The 25,495-nt window shown below is 36.1% G+C and overlaps 1 protein-coding gene across 1 annotated transcript; it reads right to left on the reverse strand.

Annotated features, from left to right (window-relative positions):
* Window positions 1-2,236: 2,236 nt before the first annotated feature.
* Window positions 2,237-25,128, reverse strand: LOC120349743 (protein starmaker-like). Its single transcript, XM_039420305.1, has 7 exons — window positions 24,825-25,128; window positions 18,728-18,977; window positions 17,901-18,044; window positions 15,267-15,426; window positions 12,965-13,264; window positions 10,686-11,610; window positions 2,237-6,436 (listed from the first exon to the last, which is right to left on the reverse strand). Exons 1-7 carry the CDS (start codon window positions 24,888-24,890, stop codon window positions 6,332-6,334), a joined length of 1,950 nt encoding a protein of 649 aa, XP_039276239.1. The 5' UTR covers window positions 24,891-25,128; the 3' UTR covers window positions 2,237-6,331.
* Window positions 25,129-25,495: the final 367 nt, after the last annotated feature.

Raw genomic sequence — 25,495 nt, forward strand, 5'->3', positions numbered from 1 at the left:
TGGTCAACTGAAGAGAGGAGGCACGTTCATGCACCCATCCTGGAGAGAATACTGTTATTGGGAATCCTTCCACCCACCCATCGGTTTGAATAATATGTTGGACGATGCTCGCGCATGGCTTGACACCCCAATAGAGTTGGAAAAGAGTATTGGAGTAGGAAACTATACCGCCCGGATTTACGAGGAATGCTGTAAGCTGATTAGAACGTACTACAAAACGCCGGACACCATCTTATCTCCCAAAGAGTGGATTTCCAAAGGTCTTTGGATGTGTGGAAAGGCCGGCATGGGGAGAAGTAGAGTTGCCATTATAGACGGAAAAATCGAACGGAGTAAGAGAATGAAAGCAGTGGAGGGGGTCCATCTTAGTGACAAAGATGCTGTCGGATGAGCAACTAGACAGAATGGAGGTGGATATCCCCAACCGCCACTCCATACACCAAGAACTGCTGGTAGGAGTGCTGTCCCTATCATCCATCCAGAGAGTGGTCCACCAGGGGTTGCGGATGGAACTCTTGTGGAGTTGATAGAGGTGATATCAGCCCTACTCCCATGGAAGGACAACACTCCTGTTGAGGAGGTGGAGACCCAACAAGTGGCACCAACAACCAACCACTGAAGATGAAGAATTTGAGGTGCTCGAACGGTTTTCATCTCCTCACCAACTAGTCAACCCTCTTCAGTGAACACCATCTCAGCACCCAGTCCCAGAGAAGAAAAGGCGGGGATCTTGAAATCCTTGTTGTTTTCAATCGATCAAAGTCCAACCCTACTCTAGACTATAAAAGGGGAAGAATTAAATCAACATCTCTCATTTTTTCAACTGCTGTGGCTGACAACAGACCCTACTATGACTTCGAGCCCACAGTTGAACTGACTTTGATCTTCATTTGCAATTCAGGTTAGTTTTAATTTGGCTTTTTGAATTGGTCCCCAATTATTTTTGCTTTGCAAATAGTAGTTTATTTTCAATGTATTCATTAACCAATTGCTAACTAAATTGTTTAATTTGTTAATTTTAATTGAATTTTTCAATTTTGTTTTTTAATGAAATTGATAATGTAGAGTTTCGTGCTTTGAAAGAGATGGTCAGATTCATATACACAGGGAAAGTGGACTGTGATGGCCTAAAGAATACTGAATTGGCATTTGAACTGTTGTTTGTTTCGATTTGTTTCACTTTTCTTTTCATTATTAACCACTTAACCATTTTCCTTCTCAACCGTTTGTACTTAAGAGAGTTATTAGGTGAGATCACAGAGAATACACCAGAGAAAGGTTAAAAGACGTTTAAATTTGAAGAATGAATTTATTGCTAAAAGCAACTGTGAAAGAGGAACTAGCAACCCACCTAGTACTCAAGTTTGATTACGGTCAACACTACCCAATTCCAAGACTAAATATTAATAGTCAATTCTATAAACGAATGTTGTGGCTCTATGTTTTTAATATTCATGTGTATAATGATGGTTTATCTTATTTCTACCCCCTCATGGAAACAGATGCTGCAAAAAATGGAAATTCAGTTGTATCTTTCCTTAATGACTGTCTTTCAAAAGTTCTTTGTAAACCCAAGTTTTCAAAGATTAAAACAGTTGTGTTCTTGTCTGATGCTACAGGGGGTCAAAATAGAAATACCACCATGACAAAATTTTGTGCTTGGTTTTCAAGAATGCATAGTGTGGAAATTATTCATTTATTCCCAGTGCGTGGACATTTTTTCAGCCAATGTGATAGGAATTTTGGACTTGTTCAAAATAAAATTAGAAAAAAGGATCATTGGGACAGCATTGCCTAGGCTAGAAGCTATTGTCACTTGCCGTGAAAAACCTTAACCATTTGAAATGTTAATGGATCGGGATCTAATCCAGGACTGGGATACAGCTCTTTCACCTTTCTTTCTTTCTCAAGAAACCTACTTCAGCTACAAAAAAGTACACAATTATGAAATATGTTATAATGAAATATAATACTTTAGGTGACATCCTATGTTCAAAGACTTACCATCCTTTGTATACTCCATTCAAGTATATGGCAGTCAAGAGCAACAACATTTTAAAAAGCATTAATCTTTTGCCAGTTCCAAAGGTTAATATTAGTGAGGCCAAGGAAAAAAATGTAAGAAGTTTATTAATCCACTTGCCAAAAGTAGACAGTGAGTGGATTGAAAAAAATTTGGATGAGGACTAAAATGACAATACCTTTAATACAAAATAATGTTAGTATAATATGACAGTAAAAATGAATTGACAATAAAAAAGCTATTTTACAAGTTATTTTCAACTTTTTTCCATACAAAATTCTGATTTCCGGAAAAAGGGCACATAACATAATTAGTTCAAGTGAAGATTTAATAATTAAAGCAAATTTCCATACTTGAAATATTATTGAGATAGCAAAGATAATGAATGATGCTAACTACTGGTAATCACAAAATTACTTTGAATTGAGGCATTCAGCGCAATAGTGGCCCAACCCACAAAATTATCAAATTCAAGTTGTCAGCTGTAAAGATTCCCTATAACATGAAATGAGGAGGTGATATTCAAAACCTCACATGTCCACTTTTGAAAAAAAACTTGCTTGCACTTGTATCATGTTTGTCTTATTGAATTGCATATGATTTTGATGAGAAAAGTTTCAAAACCACTCATGTCCCATTAAAATATAGATAGAAAAACAATGAATTGAGAGCAGAAGCTCACATGTCTAATGCCTTGATTACTGCAAACTCCCATATGTCCAGCCAACCAATCACAGACGTTCATTTAGTCACGTGACTGGGAAGTTGGAGTTCACATTTTGTTATTTGAGGTTATGTTACTGATAGTAGTTCTCTGTTAAACTTTCAAAAGTGAGTGGTGAGTTTGTAATCATATTATTGTTTTATAAAATGGATTGTGAAGACAATTTAGTTCTGGTTGGTGAAGCAAATCAGGGTTTGCGAAAAAATTGAAATCTGCTGTTTCAAAGCGTGAATCTCAGAAGAAAGCCAAGTATGGACTTCCCGTCGGCAGTGGTTTATTTGTTCCATGCAACCACAACAACAAGACATTGAAATGTTTTAAAATAAGACCCAAAGACGCAGCCCAATTGATTTTAGGAATAGACTGTACAGCCTAGAATCGAAACAACACCAGGATGAATATGTTAGTAGACATATACATCAATCAAAAGTGAAAAGACATCGCCCACGCCAGTCTGCTAGAGGCTTAGGTTTGGGACTAGCACCAAAAGATAAGCCCCACTCGTTTCAAGCAAGTTATAAGTTTCCAACATCTAAAGGGGACAAAGTTCAAGTTTGTAAGAACTTTTTTTTACACTTAACAAGATTTTCTAGTGACAGAGTGAGACAAATTTCTAAAAAACTCAAGTGTGACAAGCCATTCAAGGAGTGCAGAGGGGGAGATCGAATTAGTCATAAATCAAAATTAAAAAAAGAATCCATCCGTAAGTTCATTGGGAGTTTAAGGGGAAAGGAAAGTCATTATAATCGTAATAAATCCAAAAGGATCTATTTGAACAGTGATCTATCAGTAAGAAAGCTGTGGAAAATTTACAATGAGACAACACCAGATCCTAACCTTCATGCTACTGTTTCTATGTTCAGAAAAATATTCTGCTGTGAGTTTAACATTGGATTTAGATCTCCAGCCAGTGATGTATGTGGCTATTGTACTATGCTAGGAAACAAGTTGAAACTAGCAGAAAATGCTCCTGAGAAACAACAGCTCATCACTCAAAAACGTATTCATAAATTGAGAGCTAAAGCTTTTTATAGTCTCCTTCGAAAACCTGCTGAAGAAAATGAATTAAAAATATGTTTTGATATGCAACAAGTACAACCCTTACCACGCACACCTATTCAGCAAGCCTTTTACTCAAGACAATTGAGATTCTACAATGTCTGCATAATGGACTTGAATGTGCAAAAACCTTATTTTTATGTTTGGACAGAGGATCAGGCAGGACGTGGGTCCACTGAAATAGCATCAGCACTCTTGAACTTTTTGAAAAACCAAGATTTGAATGGAATAAAACTGATAAGTATGTTTAGTGATGGGTGCATCGGCCAAAATAAAAACACTACAGGAGCAACTGTGAGTATTTACTTTTCCATGTCAACTTACTTAGTTAAAAACCAAAATGGCAATTTATTGACAATAAACACGAGTTCTACTCAAAGACGTGGCGCCATGAGAGTTTTGCAAGTCACATTACCCAATCCTGGCATTACCATTGGCTGATTTTGTAGTTAGCCGTTTTTGAAACCAAAGTAGTCTCCGATTGTTAAACTTACTTCAATCTTGTTTATTGAAATTAAACTATTCCTGTCCGTTTTTGAAACAAACTAGTGTCACCATTGAAAAGAGCGCCGGAAGTACTTCAAGTGCTGGTTGCACAAAAGCCGGTTAAATTTTAATCATGATTAAAACAGGAGAACCAATCAGAAAAGCTGTCTTTTCAAAAACGCCTTCTCTGATTGGCTCTCGTGAAATTAATCACGATTAAAATTAAACCAGTTTTTGTGCAACCGGGCCTATAAGCATCAGTTGAAAACTCAATTTGGCCCAAGAGCACAGTTGGCCGTCTTTGATCCCAAGCTACTGAAATAGAGCCTAGTTGAAAATTCTGCTTCCTCTTTCAATTTTTAATTTATTTTAAAATAAATAAGTAATGAGTAACAGTCAAGGAGTGTCGATTCAAACTAACATCGATTAACAAGTTCAAAATACAGAGGGAAATATTGTTCCATCAAAGCATTTGAATAGCTTGAATAGTTTTATGAAAAACAAGAAAAAACTTATCTCAATGAAATACAGAATGTCTCATGTACTTTCTATGCAACTAATATTAATTATCTCCTGTTTTGCAATAAGATTAAACAAAAATTGACTGATTTCAAAACCAAAAAAATCATTGCTGCTGATAGTATGGAAAAAAGTTTCAAGAGTCACTGAATTCAATTTGAAATTTCAATATGGAACAATGCTTTACAAAACTATCATTTCAAATGCAAACTTCCTTTCAATTACAAATAGATAAGATTTAATATTGCATTAAAACAACAGACTTTCCTCCAAAATCATCAATAACATATTGTTAGTATACTACCGGTTTCAAACTTGGTTCATTTCACAGAAGCTAGATCACTTACAATCACTTATCAAAGTTTTAATGTTATAAATTGCAAATTAAAAGAGATTTATTTATCTATCGAAGGGCTTATAAATCAAATCATTTGCATCTCAAAAGTTGGAATGAAATATAAAAAATCTCATCCAATTACTGAAATTAGATGTAGTTGATAAATAATATTTTCAGCACAGGTACAGTGGCCAGTATGGAAAAGCGTTCATGAGACATTCTATAGCTTAGTTGCACCAGCCAAGATCAACACAATTTTTGAAATAGGTTGAAAACAACCCAATATTTTCCAAATTTTGTTATGAATTATTCAAATAGTGTGATAGCCTATCCCAGTTTTATTTCATCTCAAGAGATTCTAAATTTTCAGTAACAAATATTTTTAAAATGTGTGTTAGAAATAGTATACAGTGCTATGCCTGTTTTTCTTCCACTACGAATTGTTGTCATTAAATGGAATGACTAAATGAAAGAAAAAAGTACAGATTATGATGTATTTTGCAAGCTTCTCTATTATTTGATGTTTGAATACTAGTTGACTTGGCCAGTTGAAACGTTCATGAACACAATAAATTGAATTTAAATTTGAATGAGTTTGGTCTTGTTTGGTGCAACCATATATTTCGTACTTTTATATCCAAATTTGATATAAAGTGATACTAAGGTGAAATAAAAACGATATTGTCAGTTTCACATAATTTATTTGAGCCAAACTAAAAATTAAATGCACTACGGCATCATCTTCAGTTGTCTTCTTTGGTTAGGTTAGACTGTCTAAAAAAGACCGATGATGCCAAAAAATACCAGGCACTGAAGATGATGTCTTAAATGAATTGAAACCTAAGTTTTGCTCAAATAAATTATGCGCAACTGACAATATCGTTTTTGTTTCACCTTCATATGGAGGAATTCCACAACATTTCTATTCATAGTGTTAGTTTTAGAGTGATACGTTAGGTTGGTACGTTACATGGACACTTTCCTAGTGCTCAATTGAACCACTGATGAGCTCCATGTGTTGATGTAGTTGTTATTGATGCCATGTTGTTGATGTAGTTGTTATTGATGCCATGTTGTTGATGTTGTAGTTGTTGTTGATGCCATGTTGTTGATGTTGTAGTTGTTGTTGATGCGATGACCAACATTTTGTTGACTGATGTGACTTCACTCGCTGCAGTGTAGATCACTTTCTAGCGGCAAGCCTAGCCGCCTTGAATCGGCTAACTGGTCTAGAAGGTTCCTCCCTACTAGAAGCAACAGTCTCATGTTCCACCACCTCACTCACAGCCTGAAATGGAATAGAATTGTTCAAGTTTTAAAAAATATCAACAGAAATTATACTGAGCAAACAAACAAATATATTACATGCTAATGCCATATAAACTGTATAAATATGTGATTATATCCCCTACTCCAGGCAACAAACTCATGTTCCACAACGTCATGTACAGCCTGAAATAGAATAAAATTGTTCAATTTCAAAAACTATCAAATCAAATAATGCTAAGAAAACACATATATGTTATAAACTGTAGTTCTTTTAGTTAGGGCTACTATTGAATATAAATAAAAATAGATATCTAAGTACCCTTTTTACTTTCCTTGCCCTATTACCATAGGTAAGAAAAGTATTGCTTTCCGAAAAAATAAGGTACCACAGTTTCTAAATTTCTATACGTTTCAAGGTCCCCTGAGTCCAAAAAAGTGGTTTTTGGGTATTGGTCTGTATATACAGGGTGATTCATAATTATGGTAAAATAATTTGGAAAAATATCTGAAAAATTGAATAAAACTAGTCTGGAATCTGTAGTGTGAGTAGTTTTTGAGAAAAAAGTTGAAATATGCAAAAAATCTAAGTAGAAAAACACAGACTTCTACGTTTGATGCACAATAACTTTCTTTAATGACCAGTAAACAAATAGTTTTTCGCAATAAAAATTGAAGAGAATTTAATTCTGAAAAAATGATGTAAGCTGTGTAAACTAAATTTAAATGAAAGTTTGATAAAATGTATTCTTATGTAGTACATTACACCACAAAATTTGCTGTTTTAAAAAAAAAAAGAAAAAAGTTCTTATAAACATATATCCATAAACGCTTCATTAGCGAGCTATACAGGGTGAAAGATTTCGCCCGGAATTCAGTTCCTCTGGTGAAGTAAGTTACACCGATTCTGAATTGTTTGGGGACTAGTTTTTGAAAAACTTATGCTGGATTCATATGAAAAAATATCTGAAAAACTGAATAAAACTAGTCTGGAAGCTGTAGTGTGAGTAGTTTTTGAGAAAAAAGTTGAAATATGCAAAAAATCTAAGTAGAAAAACACAGACTTCTACGTTTGATGCAAAATAACTTTCTTTAATGACCAGTAAACAAATAATTTTTCGCAATAAAAATTGTAAAGAATTTAATTCTGAAAAAATGATGTAAGCTGTGTAAACTAAATTTAAATGAAAGTTTGATAAAATGTATTCTTATGTAGTACATTACACCACAAAATTTGCTGTTTTAAAAAAAAAAGGAAAAAAAGTTCTTATAAACATATATCCATAAACGCTTCATTAGCGAGCTTTACAGGGTGAAAGATTTCGCCCGGAATTCAGTTCTTCTGGTGAAATACACCGATGCTGAATTGTTTGGGTACTAGTTTTTGAAAAACTTATGCAGGATTCATATGGAAAAATATCTGAAAAACTGAATAAAACTAGTCTGGAAGCTGCAGTGTGAGTAGTTTTTGAGAAAAGTTGAATATGCAAAAAAATTCAAGTAGAAAAACACAGACTTCTACGTTTGATGCCTAATAACTTTCTTTAATGACCAGTAAACAAATAATTTTTTGCAATAAAAATTGTAGACAATTTAATTATGAAAAGAATGATGTAAGCTGTGTAAACTAAATTTGAATAAAAGTTGGATAAAATGTATTCTTATGTAGTACATTACACCACAAAAATTTGCTGTTTTATGAGGAGAGAACTAATAACTGGTTAGCTAGCTGATTGCAAATAAAATATTCGGTTTTTTATGAAAAGTTTTTTTATATGAAAGTAGCAATATCTAAATGACATTAAACTTATACCAAAAGACTAGTAGATTATTCCATTAAGCCTGGGAGGAAGCTCGAACAGAAGTAGATGATCTCCTATGATTCCTGCCCAAATGTTTACTGAAAACTGATGTTGTGAAAGATTGGGATTGATTGCATGAGGATTCTCAGCTGCCCAAATATGTTAGTTGTGGACGTTAACGATAGCCTGTTCTTGTAAAGTGTGCCTCGTCGGTAAATAAAACGGTTGTTAAAAAGTTTGGGTAAAAAAGTTTTACTAAAAACCATGGGCTAATACCAGCACGGGGAATACAGTCTCGTGGCAATAGAGTATGAACTTTCTGGAGGTGGTATGGATGTAATTGTTGCTCTTTTAGTATCCTCCAAATAATAGATTGATTGACATTAAACTGCACTGACAATTCTCTAGTGTTCTTCTCGAGATGTTCATAATAATTTAATACGTGATAGTAGAGATAAAAATAAGAAAAAAAGTTCTTATAAACATATATCCATAAACGCTTCATTAGCGAGCTATACAGGGTGAAAGATTTCGCCCGGAATTCAGTTCCTCTGGTGAAATACACCGATGCTGAATTGTTTGGGGACTAGTTTTTGAAAAACTTATGCAGGATTCATATGGAAAAATATCTGAAAAACTGAATAAAACTAGTCTGGAAGCTGCAGTGTGAGTAGTTTTTGAGAAAAGTTGAAATATGCATAAAAATTCAAGTAGAAAAACACAGACTTCTACGTTTGATGCCTAATAACTTTCTTTAATGACCAGTAAACAAATAATTTTTTGCAATAAAAATTGTAGACAATTTAATTATGAAAAGAATGATGTAAGCTGTGTAAACTAAATTTGAATAAAAGTTGGATAAAATGTATTCTTATGTAGTACATTACACCACAAAATTTGCTGTTTTATGAGGAGAGAACTAATAACTCATAGGTTGTAGCTGATTGCAAATAGAACATTGATTTTAAGAACAGCTGTTCCAAAACAGCTGATTTATTTTGTTTTAAATAAAAAAAATATTTAAAAGAAATTATCAGCTGAAAATTATTTTCAGAAATATTTTAGCTCACTGTTGAACAAAAAAACAAACTGTAAGTTAGGTCTACTGTAGACGCGCTGTCTTTTTTGTTCAACCTATTAACCAGTTATTTGTAACCATTTCACTTTGCTTTTGTGTTAAGTGTTAACTTTTTAAAAGATGGCAGGTAATTTTAGACATTATTCATACTCCAAATTAGCTGACATGCATTTAATGTATGGAATGGGACACTACTGTAATAGTACCTACTGAAGCAAGACGTTTGTATCAAGAGAACTTTCCTAACCGAGTATGTCCAAGTTCAAGGTTTTTTGCCAATCTGTCTGTCTGAGACAGATTCTTTGATATCCAAAGAGCACATTTATGCAGGCAGACCACGATCTACTAAGTCTGTTGAGTTAGAAGAACAAGTTCTTAATGAAATTTATGAACTTCCCGAGAAGAACACATGAGAATTGTCAGTGCAGTTTAATGTCAACCAATCTATTATTTGGAGGATACTAAAAGAGCAACAATTACATCCATACCACTTCCAGAAAGTTCATACTCTATTGCCACGAGACTGTATTCCCCGTGCTGGTATTTGCCGATGGTTTTTAGTAAAACTTGTTTACCCAAACTTTTTAACAACCGTTTTATTTACCGACGAGGCACACTTCACAAGAACAGCTATCGTTAACGTCCACAACTAACATATTTGGGCAGCTGAGAATCCTCATGCCATTAATCCTAATCTTCCACAACATCAGTTTTCAGTAAACATTTGGGCAGGAATCATAGGAGATCATCTACTTCTGTTCGAGCTTCCTCCCAGGCTTAATGGCATAATCTACTAGTCTTTTGGTATAAGTTTGATGTCATTTAGATATGCTACTTTCATATAAAAAAAAACTTTTCATAAAAAACCGAATATTTCATTTGCAATCAGCTACAACTTATGAGTTATTAGTTCTCTCCTCATAAAACAGCAAATTTTTGTGGTGTAATGTACTACATGATTTACTCAAGATTTACTCAAAATTAATCAAATTTTCAAATTAATTGGATTTTTTCAATTTGAATAAATTATCGATTATTAATTTTCAATTAGATTATCATGTTTAAAATAAATTAAAGTTGTTATTAATAACAAAATTATACAGACAAACATTTGATGGATTTCAGCCATCATTTTACCCATAATCAACCACTTCTCATATTCAATGGTAACTGTAAGAAAAATTTAATGTGAAATACGTGCGCAAAGTTCCTCTGCTGCACTCAAGAAACCATTCCTTCTTTCTTTTGGTGCAGCAAACTGTCACTTTGCGCACTAGTTGCACAAATAATTATTATTACCCTATGAGTGCATATACATGTATATATTAATGTGTTATATTCCCTACTATAAGCAACACTTTCATGTTCCATAAAGACCTCACTATAGTTACCTGAATGGTAGAAGTAGACACTGGTTCAGCTGCAACCTCCCTACGACACTCCAGACTCGGATCCAACGTCACACCCCTTTCCGGCGCTTTCAAAATGGATTTCACAACTTTGCCACAGTTCGCAAAACACCTATACACATCACTGGGACTTCTAATTTGTTGATCACTATCTGCGGCAACTTCACAGCTGTCACCTTCCACATTGGAATGCTTGAAATGTATGACGGCTGGCAAACACCCATCATCTTCATCATCATTGTCAGTTCTGTTGTCGTTGTGAAAAAGATGAACCACATTCAGTTTATCACTGTCACTGTGAAATTGAACAGATTTTTTCTTCTTCCTCGACTGAGAATTATCATCTATGACATTATGATCCCCACCAATTTGATCATTGTATAACTTCAACAAAGTTTGCATCTTTTCCCGATAACTTGAGTTGGGATTGGCGTCGTCACGAAACTCTATTCCATCATCATCTTCATCATCATCATCCTCCTCCTCCTCATCATCATCATCTTCATCTTCATCATCATCATCATCATCATCATCATCATCATCATCCTCCTCCTCCTCATCATCATAGATATCCTCACTGACATCACTCAGTCTCTCAGAGTTTGATAAACAACGATCGTTGATATTCAAGTTCTCAATACTCCGAAGGACATTGTTGTCTATAGTTTGTTCTGAACCTTTAGAAGAGCTTTGAGATTCAGTGTGGGATATTTCATTGTTTTTCACCCCATTTCTTAACGATTCAGAGTGGGATATTTCAACGTTTTTCTCCCTATTTCCTAATGATATAGTGTGAGATCTTGCATTATCTTCCCTATTATCATCCGATTGATTTGCTTTTCTGCGATTCAGCTCCTGTTTAACATGCTTCTCAATAAACCTTGCCTGGTCTTCATCTTCAACAAGCCTGCAAATAAAATACAGTTACATTATATTAAATTCATCTACTTGAAAATGTACATATTTGAGGGCACCAGGAACTACATCACTAACTCCGTAAACAAAGCCGTAGTGCATTCGTGTGACGTCAGCACAGGTAGGGCTTCTACACCAATAAAAACACTAGCTGATATAGGTCAGCTGAAATCAACGAATTTTCGTTGGTGTAGGAGCCCTACCTGTGCTGACGTCACACGAATGCACTACGGCTTTGTTTACAGAGGTAGTGACTACATCCCATTATTTCCCTCATAACGCACACTGAGCAGTACAATATTTTATGCTCAGTAACTTAGCAGAGAATAGAACATGTACAGAATTCTAAATTTCAAACAACTTCAAATTTCTTGTTTAAAATAAATTAAAGTTGTTATTAATAACAAAATTATACAGACAAACATTTGATGGATTTCAGCCATAATTTTACCCATAATCAACCATTTCTCATATTCAATGGTAACTGTAAGAAAAATTTAATGTGAAATACGTGCGCAAAGTTCCTCTGCTGCACTCAAGAAACCATTCCGCCCTCGCCTACGGCTCGTGTGTAAACGTTTCTTTCGGTGCAGCAAACTGTCACTTTGCGCACTAGTTGCACAAATAACTATTATTGCCCTATGAGTGCATATGTATATATTAATGTGTTATATTCCCTACTATAAGCAACACTTTCATGTTCCATAAAGACCTCACTATAGTTACCTGAATGGTAGAAGTAGACACTGGTTCAGCTGCAACCTCCCTACGACACTCCAGACTCGGATCCAACGTCACACCCCTTTCCGGCGCTTTCAAAATGGATTTCACAACTTTGCCACAGTTCGCAAAACACCTATACACATCACTGGGACTTCTAATTTGTTGATCACTATCTGCGGCAACTTCACAGCTGTCACCTTCCACATTGGAATGCTTGAAATGTATGACGGCTGGCAAACACCCATCATCTTCATCATCATTGTCAGTTCTGTTGTCGTTGTGAAAAAGATGAACCACATTCAGTTTATCACTGTCACTGTGAAATTGAACCGATTTTTTCTTCTTCCTCGGCTGAGAATTATCATCTATGACATTATGATCCCCACCAATTTGATCATTGTATAACTTCAACAAAGTTTGCATCTTTTCCCGATAACTTGAGTTGGGATTGACGTCGTCACGAAACTCTATTCCATCATCATCTTCATCATCATCCTCCTCCTCCTCATCATCATCATCTTCATCATCATCATCATCATCATCATCATCATCCTCCTCCTCCTCCTCCTCCTCATCATCATAGATATCCTCACTGACATCACTCAGTCTCTCAGAATTTTGATAAACAACGATCGTTGATATTCAAGTTCTCAATACTCCGAAGGACATTGTTGTCTATAGTTTGTTCTGAACCTTTAGAAGAGCTTTGAGATTCAGTGTGGGATATTTCATTGTTTTTCACCCCATTTCTTAACGATTCAGAGTGGGATATTTCAACGTTTTTCTCCCTATTTCCTAATGATATAGTGTGAGATCTTGCATTATCTTCCCTATTATCATCCGATTGATTTGCTTTTCTGCGATTCAGCTCCTGTTTAACATGCTTCTCAATAAACCTTGCCTGGTCTTCATCTTCAACAAGCCTGCAAATAAAATACAGTTACATTATATTAAATTCATCTACTTGAAAATGTACATATTTGAGGGCACCAGGAACTACATCACTAACTCCGTAAACAAAGCCGTAGTGCATTCGTGTGACGTCAGCACAGGTAGGGCTTCTACACCAATAAAAACACTAGCTGATATAGGTCAGCTGAAATCAACGAATTTTTATTGGTATAGGAGCCCTACCTGTGCTGACGTCACACGAATGCACTACGGTTTTGTTTACAGAGGTAGTGACTACATCCCATTATTTCCCTCATAACGCACACTGAGCAGTACAATATTTTATGCTCAGTAACTTAGCAGAGAATAGAACATGTACAGAATTCTAAATTTCAAACAACTTCAAATTTCTAGAATAAAATAAATTTACAAATTTCAAGAATAATATTTAGATCGAAACACTGTATCTGTATACAGAGATTTATGTTATGAAGTCAGCACCTAATCTACATCGGTTTGTTATAATTGTCGACAAACCAGATGGCTCATCACTTTCCAACTCACTTTGCCAAATAATTTGCAGGCTATGAAGGGATATAATCGAGTAAAAAAAGAATAAAAATACTCGTAATGAACTAGGTACCAGAGTATTTGAATCAAGAATGAACACTGAATATTACATCGGATATACTGTGATGACTTGAATCAAAACTATCTACTGTAGAAGGCTGTGGAAGAAGAATCATTTTACAACCCCGTACCATTGCCGAATAGTTTGTAGGCTATCAAGGAATATAATGAACTACCATAATATTCAAATCAATAAACAGAGGTGACTTGAATCAAAACTATCTACTGTAGAAGGCTGTGGAAGAAGAATCATTTTCCAACTCCGCACCATTGTCGATGGCTATCAAGGAATATAATGAACTACCATAATATTCAAATCAATAAACAGAGGTGACTTGAATCAAAGCTATCTACTGTAGAAGGCAGTGAAAGAAGAAACGTGGCAACTCTGGCGTCCTATCATTTCTACTCACTTTATTTCATAACTTTGTGAATTATTTTAGTGGACTTCGGGTCATCTTGTTATTTTAAATATAATAAAAAATAGATAGAATAATAAGCTACAATGAATACAGAGTGGTGCAGAAGAAATGCAAGTTTTTCGAACCGCTAGTACTCAGTAACGGGATATCGCCCTGGAACGAATGTTGGCAGACGACCCATACTATGCCATTTCAGTTGCTATGAGTGTTGGCACGTACAGCATCGTGTGTTCGCTGTCGAGCAGTTTTATAGATACAATGAATCTGTAGTCACAGTGCAACGCTTTTCTGTCAATATTTTAGAGTTGGACGTCGAGGTGCAGTGCCTGATCAAAATAGTGTACTCCGATGGGTAACAGTGTTTAGAAGTACTAGTTCTGTGATGAAAAAGAAACCACCTGGTCTTCCCCGTTCAGTTCGTACTCCGGAAAATGTAGACCGAGTCAGTGTTGTCTAGTCCTAAGACCATGTCGTCTAGGACTAGTAACAACTGCCGTTCTGACTAGGTCTACATTTTCTGGAGTATGAACTGAACGGGGAAGACCAGGTGGTTTCTTTTAAATAACAGAACCAGTACTTCTAAACGCTGTAACCCATCGGAGCACAGTAAGTATTTCGATCAGGCCCCTCAACATCCAACTCAAAAATATTGACGTAAATGCGTCGCAGTGTGACTACAGTTTCATCGCTTCTATAAAACTGCTCGACAGCGAACACACGATGTTGTACGTTCCAACGCTCATAACAACTGAAAAGGCATACTATGGGCCGTCTGCTAACATTCGTTCAAGGGCAATACCCCTCCCGTCACAGAGTACTAGCCGTTCGAGAAACATGCGGTTCCTCTGCACCACCTTGTAGAATATATTTAATGAAGTAAAAGATTTGTAATGACTTGAAGTGTCTCTTTCAAATAGTTGTGACTATAATTTGAGTCGATAAATTAATCTAATTGAAACTAATTAAAGTTTAAAATGCATACCTATTAAGTTCATCATCATTCTCCTCCTGACATTCAAGACCATCAAGAATCTCGAAAAGATCTTTGTTGGAGTCTCTGCTTCTCGCCTCCTCTTCCTTCCTTCGCTCTCTTTCTGCTTTCAAATCTCTTCTGTACCTCTTCAGACTTTCTTTGTGTTTCTCTGGAAGAAAAATTAACTGGTAATTAAGGGTTCAATTAATCTTTGGATTCATAAATATCTGTATATAGCCATGTATTGCTGATTGCATCAATATTGTGAATAAGATTATTTTTTATACGGGTTTTCACAATTTGTAGTTGTTTGACAAATTAAATTACTATAAGTTAATCAATTGAATGAGATCACAAGAATAAAAATTGAATACATCAATCAATCAGTCAATCAATATTTTATTGTCAAGGAACATAAAAATGTTACAAACAAAGTAATTTTCTACAATAGCTTATACAAAGACCGACAGTACAATCAGTAACAGTAAAATAATACAATGTAATAATAGCAGACACTTAGACGCCTAACACAATTAACAATATATCACAGTCAGCTTTGGTCAGACAAAACTCTCTCACAGAATAGAGGCACCTTTTCAGAAGCAAATTCCTCAAGTGAGTCTTGAATTGTGGAACGTTCATCGTTCGAACGTCCACATCAAGTTCATTGAATAGCTTTACCGATATGTATTTCCAATTTTTCTGAGAGCTTGTATATTGATTGCTCTCAATTCTAGCATTTAGACTGTTTTTTGGGGTAACTATGGATATCACCATTTACTCTAAAATTACTCAGGCGCTTTTTAACATATAAACAACACGAAAACACATAAAGTGAAGGCAGAGACAATCTACAGGTGCGTACAGATATACGCGCCGCGAACATGAGCAATTACAGAAACGGTAAGATAAAGATATAAAAAGCTTGGCATCAGCTGATTAAAAGTGAATTGCTCATGTTCGCGGCCGTAAATCTGTACGCACCTTACGGAATAGCGCTCTACATGAAGTTTGGGATGGTTCATTACAGATCATTCTTACAGCCCTCTTCTGCAGTCTGAAAAGTGTGATAATTGTGGAACAGTTTCCCCACAATTGTATGCCATAAGCTAGATGACTAAAGACATGAGCGTAATACACACTAATTGGAACATCATGGCTCACAATATGTCTCAGCCTGCGCAATACAAATAAACCTTTACTCAGCTTCCCAGCTATGTATATTATAATAATATGGCTCTTCCAATTCAAATTTGTGTCCAGCATAAAACCCAAGAACTTTAGAAAGCCTATGTCGGTGGACCTGGTGTTGAAACTGAACTGTAGATCGTTGGCTTTTTTAGGTTCAAGCTTGTTTCAACCACTGTATCTACACTTTGTTTATCAGAACTATTAGACCTAGATCGTCAGCAAAAAAGTAGGGCTGGTAAGTCATTTATATAGATAATAAATAAAAGTGGCCCAAGTATGGATCCTTGTGGCACACCAAACTTAACGACTTCACCACTTGAAAATTTACCATATCTACAAAAAAACTGCATTCAGTCAATGAAGATACAACAAACTGCAGTGATTTCAATTTTTCTGTCGATAAAATATCTGCATGAAGGAGATAAAAACTATTTTCCGAAGATCTAATTTCAAAGATCTGAGTGCATAGCTTTGTACTTTCTAGATTTTTAATCTAATACAAAATCTTTCCAGATTTTTTATTAGATTCTTCTTTCATGTTTTCACAATACATAGCTTCGAGATCTGTTGCAATCTCATCTCTTCTCATCAGCCTCAGCAGATTATCTCCGACGTGGATCAAGGAGGACATGGTGTACTGGCTGTGTATGGTGAGAATCTTCAAATCTTTGAAGAGCGGCCTACAGTTGACCTAGGAATTGTCCCTACGATTGCTCTTTAGATCTTTGAAGAGCGGCCTACAATTGTCCCTATGACCTAGGAATTGTCCCTACGATTGTTCTTTAGATCTTTGAAGAGCGTCCTACAATTGTCCCTATGACCTAGGAATTGTCCCTACGATTGCTCTTCAGATCTTTGAAGAGCGTCCTACAATATTGTCCCTATGACCTAGGAATTGTCCCTACGATTGCTCTTCAGATCTTTGAAGAGCGTCCTACAATTGTCCCTATGACCTAGGAATTGTCCCTACGATTGCTCTTCAGATCTTTGAAGAGCGTCCTACAATTGTCCCTATAACCTAGGAATTGTCGCTACGATTGCTCTTTAGATCTTTGAATAGCGGCCTACAATATTGTCCCTATGACCTAGGAATTGTCCCTACGATTGCTCTTCAGATCTTTGAAGAGCGGCCTACAATTATTGTCCCTATGTCTCTACAAATGTGATGACCCAGATTGCCTTCTTTTGCAGCAGTAGCACATCATGACTAGAAGGTGCATGTCCCCACAACAGAAGTCCATACATGATGTGGCCGTGGAACATTGCACGATATGCTGAAACAAGGTATTACCTACTGACAATGTATCTCAGCTTCCTGAGGAGGTATATCACTCTGGACAATCTACAATTCTACTGTAACTGTGAAAAATACTGTACAATAATATTGTATTGTACTGTACTGAGATAAATTTACTGTAACTTGTAAGTATATATGTGAAATAATCAAGTTACCTCTCCATTTGCTCTCCTCCTCTTCATTGAAAGGTTCAATGATTTCATCTCGGCCACCAAAAACGTCGTTTTGAATCGGAAACGTTTTCCTTGATTCTAGTAGTTCTCGCTCTTTTCTCAAACGTTCTAGCATCTCATCACACTCTAAAAAATAGAGAATTTATGAGTTTCTATAAAATACAATCTGAATCACACTCTGAGAAATGAAGAATTCGTGAGTTTCTAAGAGTTCACAGTCAGTTGAGTATCAGTAACTATTGATAAAATCGCCAAAACTTTTTTAATTCAAAGTTTTGTGATAATCCACTGAAGGTAGAATAGTAACAGGCAGTTAAGTTTATTTATTGAATAAAGTAAACAAAGAATTTCGGTAATCTAAGAATTTAGATTTTTAGACTAGATTTTTACAATACTGTGTTAAACCTTGATTGCATCTATACAATCATGACTGCAGTAAGGCAAGCTGCTTCTATACAACAACTGGAAGCATGACAAATTTAAAACTTGAAGTAATGAAATCTTGAAGAACTGAAAATAGGCATATAACCATCCTCGGTTAATTAAGAATCTAATGCAAAATTTCAAATTTATCAGTTGAGTAGTTCAGACGTGTTGATGCGTCAATCATAATTCCCTATTCCTTACGTGTATGAGCCAGTTCTTTCCTTTATTATAGTATAGATAAAAACCCAACAAGTTTTGAGCACTTATGCCATTTAATAATGGCATGAGTTTATATGAAAAAGTCTTCTTTTAGAGTATCGGTACTTACTAGTAATTTCTTAATGATTATTCATAACTTTCTCATGAAAAAAATGATGACCAACCTTTTATTTTCCGCCGGCACACATCAACAGCTTCGGCCGCCGATTTCTTGACGAACCATCCGTCGCCCAAACAGACCATAATCTCGTTGGTGTGCACCAGTTGGCCTCTGAAGAGTGCCTTCCGACCCACAGGCACCATCACGTCGTGCTTCAACTTGTCTCGAAGCGACAGCAGTCGCGAGCACAAGTCTTCGTTCTCCGCCGAATAAGATCTCCATTTCTCTTCCTGGGCCTCATTTCGGGCTAATGCCTGCGGAAATATTAAATTAATGATAATTCAATAAACTAACCTATTGATTACCATACCAAATATACCAAGACATCAAGTTATTTTATTCACAATCACAAATCATAATTATAATATATAATAAGATTGATTGATTGATTGATTGAGTACTTTATTTATGTAGATTACAAATATATACTGGCTTATACACTTATATACAATTGCTTACAATACAGCAAAATTATAGATGAATTTACATAATATAGACTAAGAAAATAATTATTGAACTGTATATGATATGAAAAAGCAGTTTGTAATATAATAACTATAGATAATAATCATATTGTTATGCATCTACATAAATTGGCGGAGCTTTGGACATATCAATGTCCATTCTTCGGAAAGTATATTAAAAATATCCTCCCCACTAACTCTCTACCAAAAGTAGTATGCTACTCCCATGATTGGGAGAAGACAACAGGCATAGCCCAAAACTGTCTTCTCCCAAATAATAATAATTAACACATTTAACACAAATAAACTCTCCAATTCTCTTCTTGGGCCTCACTCCGGACAGTGCCTGTGCAAATATCAAATTAATCTGCAAAGAAAAGTCAAATTAATCTACAAATTGATAATAAAGAAAAGAATAGGCTTAAACACGTACGGGATAGGAAATTCATGAATGACGCATCATTACGACTGAACTACTCAACTGATTAACTTGAAATTTTGCATAAAGCTTCTTAATTTACCGAGAATCATTATAGAGCCATTTTAAATTCTCTAAGATTTTAGTACGTCAGGTTTTCAGTTTGTCAAATTTTTAATAAGACACTTGCGAAGCATGGGGTACCTGCTAGTCTATAATGAAAGAGCCAGGAAATTCTAGCCTATTAAATTCACCAATTGATTACAATGGAGAAAATAATAGCATCAAGAAAATAGTTATTTGTGCAACTAGTGCGCAAAGTAACAGTTTGCTGCACCGAAAGAAACGTTTACACCCGAGCCGTAGGCGAGGGCGGAATAGTTTGTTGAGTGCAGCAGAGGAACTTTGCGCACGTATTTCACATTAAATTTTTCCTACAGTTACCATTGAATATGAAAAGTGTGTAACTATGGGTAGAATTGCCTGAAATCCATAATATGTTTTTCTGTGTAATTTTATTATTAATAAAAACCTTAATTTATTGTCAAATTGAATGTAGTAGTAGTGTTTTGAATGGCGGGGAAGCGGCTGTGTGGTGTGTGCTGTGGTGTGTGCTGTGGTGGCACTGTGCTGTTGCTGTCCTCGTTATAATATATAATTAATGCTGTGCTCGTTGTGCTTCGTTGCACCTCTGCTCACTATAGCAGCCCAGTCACTGTTACCAACTTTCATTTTGATTTTGCTGCACTGTTGCTCCATATAATCTACTAAGTATTTTTTGCGTTGCCATGCTGCAAATCTGGAGTGCAGAAAAAAATTTTCCCGCACTAGAGCGGAAAAGTGATTCTTTGCATTCTGTAATCAGTGCAGCAATGGCCACTTTTCAACGTAACTGTAGGAAAAATATTTTTTAATTATCAAATAAGGTTAGTTTCCAAACAGGTATTTCTAATATAAAAATTGAATTAAATTGTATCAAAATAGGCTAGCGCTTTTTTATCTTCTTTGATTAAATAAGGAAATTGAGTTGATTTCTTCAATAATAATTTTGATAGCTTACAGCAGTCGCCCAATGATTGCACTTTAGCCCAATCGTTTATTGTAGACCACATTTTCTTATGACAAAACAATTTCTGTAATTTAATAAATTCTTAAATCAAATCTCATTGCTAACCCAAACAAGGCTGACAAAATATCATTGAGCCTCTAATCCAGTCCGACCTTACATGACCAAGCCTTATCAGACGCAACCTAACCTGAACTAATCAAGCCTAAAACTCAAACTAACCAAGCAATAAGACTCAATCTAACCTAACTTGCCAAAGCCCGATCAAGCTTAATCAACCTAATCTAGGTAACAAAGCCTAACTTTAAGACTGAGCAGACCAAAAGCAGGAAGGTTGTACTGTCAGGAGGTGCAAGTCCTGATGACTTCAACAATTTCTTTATTCACTCGGTGGCTGGGATAGTGGAGGCCTCTCACCGGTTCACCTGATGATGCAGTGAATCATGTTCCTGTCAGTACTTGCAGTTTTGTGAATTGGGAGAGAATTTCCCCTGTAGACCTGATAAAAATAGTCAAGGGATACAAGAGCTCAACAAGTCCTGACATCTATGGAATCTCAACAGTGGTGTTGAAGTCAATAGTTGATGTTTTAGCTGTACCACTGAGTGATTTGATCAATGACTGCTTGGATTCTGTAGTTTTTCCCAAGGAGCTGAAGACATCAAGGACAATTCCAATCTTCAAGAAAGGTGTACCTGATGAATTGTCGAATTTCAGGCCAGTCTCGATAATTCCTGTATTTGGCAAACTCATGGAATCGGTGATGTATGTTCAGCGTTCACAGTATTTTGAGAGTAATTCCATCTTCCAACCTCACCAGTATAGATTCCATCAGGGGAGATCAACCACGGGAGCTGTGCGGTATTTAGTGGAGTCGGTTCTTGGGGCAATGGAGGGCAGGCAGTCGGTCTCTGTTGCATTGTGTGATTTGACCAAGGCATTCGACTGTGTCTCGCATGACATACTATTGGGTAAAATGAAGCGGTATGGGATAAGTGGAGTTCCCCTGAAAACCATGGAGGATTACCTCTCCAATAGAATGCAGGTCACATCGGTGAATGGTGCGGAATCACGGTCGAAGGAGGTGACCTATGGGGTGCCGCAGGGATCGATTATTGGTCCTCTGTTGTTTCTTGTATTCATCAACGACTTCAGTGTGCATGGAAGAGCCTTATTGTTTGCTGATGATACCACCCTGCTGGCCCAGGATGAGGACTTCCAAACTGCTGTTGCCCAGTCTAATCTTCTTGTAGAAGAGGCTTGCCAGTGGTTTAAATCAAACAAACTGTGTCTAAATGAGGGGAAAACACAGAACCTGTTGTGCACCTTAAGGCGTGGTTAGGCGGAGGTCAAACTCTTGGGTTTTGTGATGGACCCCACTCTATCGTGGGATCGACATATTGGTATGCTGTGCAATCGACTGGCCAGGGTGACGTTTTTGATGCGGAAGCTGAAGCAACATGTGCCTGCCAACTACTTAATTACAGCCGACCATGGGCTGTTCCATAGTCATATAAGCTACGGAATAGTACTATGGGGCCATGCAGGTAGCTGTGAAAGGATTCTCCTTCTACAGAAGAAAGTTCTTCGTGTCATCACGTCATCGCATTACCTGGAGCACTGCCGGCCAATCTACAAACGCCTGAAAATACTGACAGTGTACAGTCAGTATATGTATAGCTCCCTACGGCTCCTAAGGAGTGAGGTTCATGCCTACCAGGAGAGGGGCCAGCTGCACCACCACAATACCAGGAGACAGGGCAACATTGACCTGCCCTACTCCAGACTATCGAAAGCACATGACTGGTACCCCTTACGGATGCTAAAATTTTTCAACAGACTGCCAATTTGTGCTCGTGAGCTGGAGTATGGGAATTTTTGTAGGCTGGTACGTGAAAAACTCATCAACTACCCTCTCTACTCATTGAGAGATGATGAGACCAGTGGACTTGTAGACCAGTTTGAGATTGTTTCATGAGTTACTATGGCAGTCCATCTACAGAGCCACACGAAACAACCTATCTGCGGCCATCTCTCGTTATTTGTGTTTTGATTGTTTTATATTTTGACGAAGTCTGTCTGGCGACTGCCGGTCATGGACTGAATATACTGAATTACTTGGCTTAGTAGAAAGTATTGGTTGGTACCATATAAATATGGTCAACTCTTATTAAACAAAAAAAACTGCTCAATTAAAACATTTTTTATCAGCCTCTAACAAAATCCTAGAACTTGTTTCTTTGGATTCCTCATTGTAGTTAGATGAGCCTATTACAATTTTAGTACTCACTGGAGTTAAGGCTTGAGGTTTACCAATTTAAAAAAATGATAATTGGAATTAAATTTGAAATAGTCTATCGAATTAAGATTTGAAGAAAATAGGAACCTATATAAAAATAAAATATTTTATATTCATTTTTGAAGTAATTGAAGAAGTGGAAAACTGAATCTTTCAAGAAATTGCAACTAATAAGGGAATGAACATAAACAGCATGGCGTCAGTTAAGACTAGGCTATAGGTTGGGCGGGAAAATTTTTTTCAAGTAGGTAATATTGTTTTTCATCAACCGAGTCTCAGATCTTTTTCCTCCTCCATTAAAAAGAAATTGAGTTGATAACTGGATAAATATTTGCGCCGTAAATAGTTGGTAGCCTAACCTTCTAGTCGTGACCCTGGGTCCCAGGGAATTTTTGTTTTAGTTATAATTTTGCTTCAATTTGCTTTACTGTCTATTGTGTGAACTATGTAAATTCATGTTAGAAGACAATTGATGTAGAGTGTTAACGCTATGTGACTTGTTTTCGTGGAATGACGCTTCTGAGTCTCTCCCTGGGACCCAAGAGACACAACTAACGTAACTTTTTTCATTTTTTTCAAATGCACATTTTTATGAAATAGTGATTGGATTCAAGCAGTCAACATGTACATTTTGAACAGAGACTTAGAAAAATGTACAAATTGACTTCTAGATCTCTATTTCAATTACATAGTGATGATAAAAAAAATTCATGGTTCAAGATAAGAATATTGACCCTTAGTAGGATGATAGTGAAACCAATGAACTTCATGTGATCCCCGGGATACTAAACCTCCCCTGAAATTGAATTTTTTATGACCTTATATATTTTTCATGTTTCTAGTAGGTTTTAGGATTTATAATAGTAGCCTATTCATCACTATAATTTTATAAGTTTTGCAAAGATTGTGCAACATGAACTTGAGGGTAGGGTAAAATACTACCCTAAAGGCCTCGCCACACCAAGCTCGCCAGTACTACCGAGGTAGTACCGCTGGTGGTAGTTTTCTCGGCTGAGCACGCCACACCGAAAAACGTCCGCTAGCGGTAGTCTCAGAGTAGTGAGTCTAGTAGCGCATGCGCTACCTCTTCGAATCGCCTGCCATGTATTCAGGTTGAGCGCGCCACACTGAGCTCGCTTTGTCCGCCGTACTACCTCTCAGCGAACTTTTGTTGAATCGCCTAGCAGGCGGTCGTAGATGGTAGTGCGCCGTACTACCGCCGCGGTAGCGAACTCGGTGTGGCGCGATCAACCTGAATACATGGCTAGCGATTTTTAAAACTTCGCTACCGCCGCGGTAGCGAGCTTGGTGTGGCGTGCCCTTAAGAGTGAACTATGACCTTCCAATTTTTTCCCATCTTTCTATTAGTGTTTTTTACATGTAAGATCTATCATAGCATTCATCACTATAATTTTTTGTTTACTTAATATAAAATTTAATAATAACCAAACGTTACTTTTCACTACCCTAAAAATGCAAGGTTTTATAAATTTATTATAATTATATAATGAAGATTGATTTCTGCTTTACATAAGTGCTTGTTGCTTTTATCAATAATCATTGGACATAAATTAGAATTATAGAATAACATTATATCTTGAAATATATTGAGATATCCAATATGGAAGAAGAGGGAAAAAATTCCCTGGGACTCGGGTCACGACTCGTCAGAAAAAAATAGGGTTAAGTTAGAAGGCTAACTTCAGTCATGATTAAAAATAAAAACGAATTGGTTACATATTCAGATGGAAATAATAATTAAAGATTCAGCTAATATTATAAGGACTGATAATTTAATTATCAAACATAACAGTATTTATAAAAATTTCAATAAGATTAAAATATAAGACTCACTTCTTCATGTGTTGACTGGAGAAGTTGTTCAATAACAGCAGAACTATTCTTCATTGTTACATCCATATTTGTAATCAATCCAATAATTTGTAATTATAATTATCCAAGATGAAAGAGCAATATTAATATGAATGTAGATTTATTTGTTGCTATAAAATTAAGACAAGACACAAGCCAAACAGTCAACAGTTATGCCATGGTTATGCCTCCTCATCAATCCGATCCGATTGTGATCCGCATTCCGCAAAGGCACAACACAAATGCAAATACCGGACTAGCCAGAAAACTATATCCGGTGGTAACTGAAAAAGTGAAAATGGATAATAACATACAAACTGAACATTTTCGAACATGTTTGAAAATATTTTAATCAATTTCCTGTATTTATCATATTCTATTATAATTTTTTCCCAATCTTTTCCAAAATCGAAATTGCTCGAGTGAAGTGTAGACTTCAGTCAGCTATGGAAAGAGTGTACCACCTATAGTGAGGTCCACGTTATAATTGCAGTAGAGAAAGATAGGAGAAAAACCGATACTCTGTCTTGTCAATGCCTTCTATATACGATAGCTGATATAGGTTTTGGACAATAAACTCAACTGGGCCAGCCATATTCAGCATGTGACCACAAGACTGTCCAGAATTAGTTTTCTGCTGCTGAAGCTGAGGG

The sequence above is a fragment of the Nilaparvata lugens genome, chromosome 2 (genome assembly GCF_014356525.2).
Source record: "Nilaparvata lugens isolate BPH chromosome 2, ASM1435652v1, whole genome shotgun sequence".
NCBI classification, from domain to species: Eukaryota; Metazoa; Arthropoda; class Insecta; order Hemiptera; family Delphacidae; genus Nilaparvata; species Nilaparvata lugens.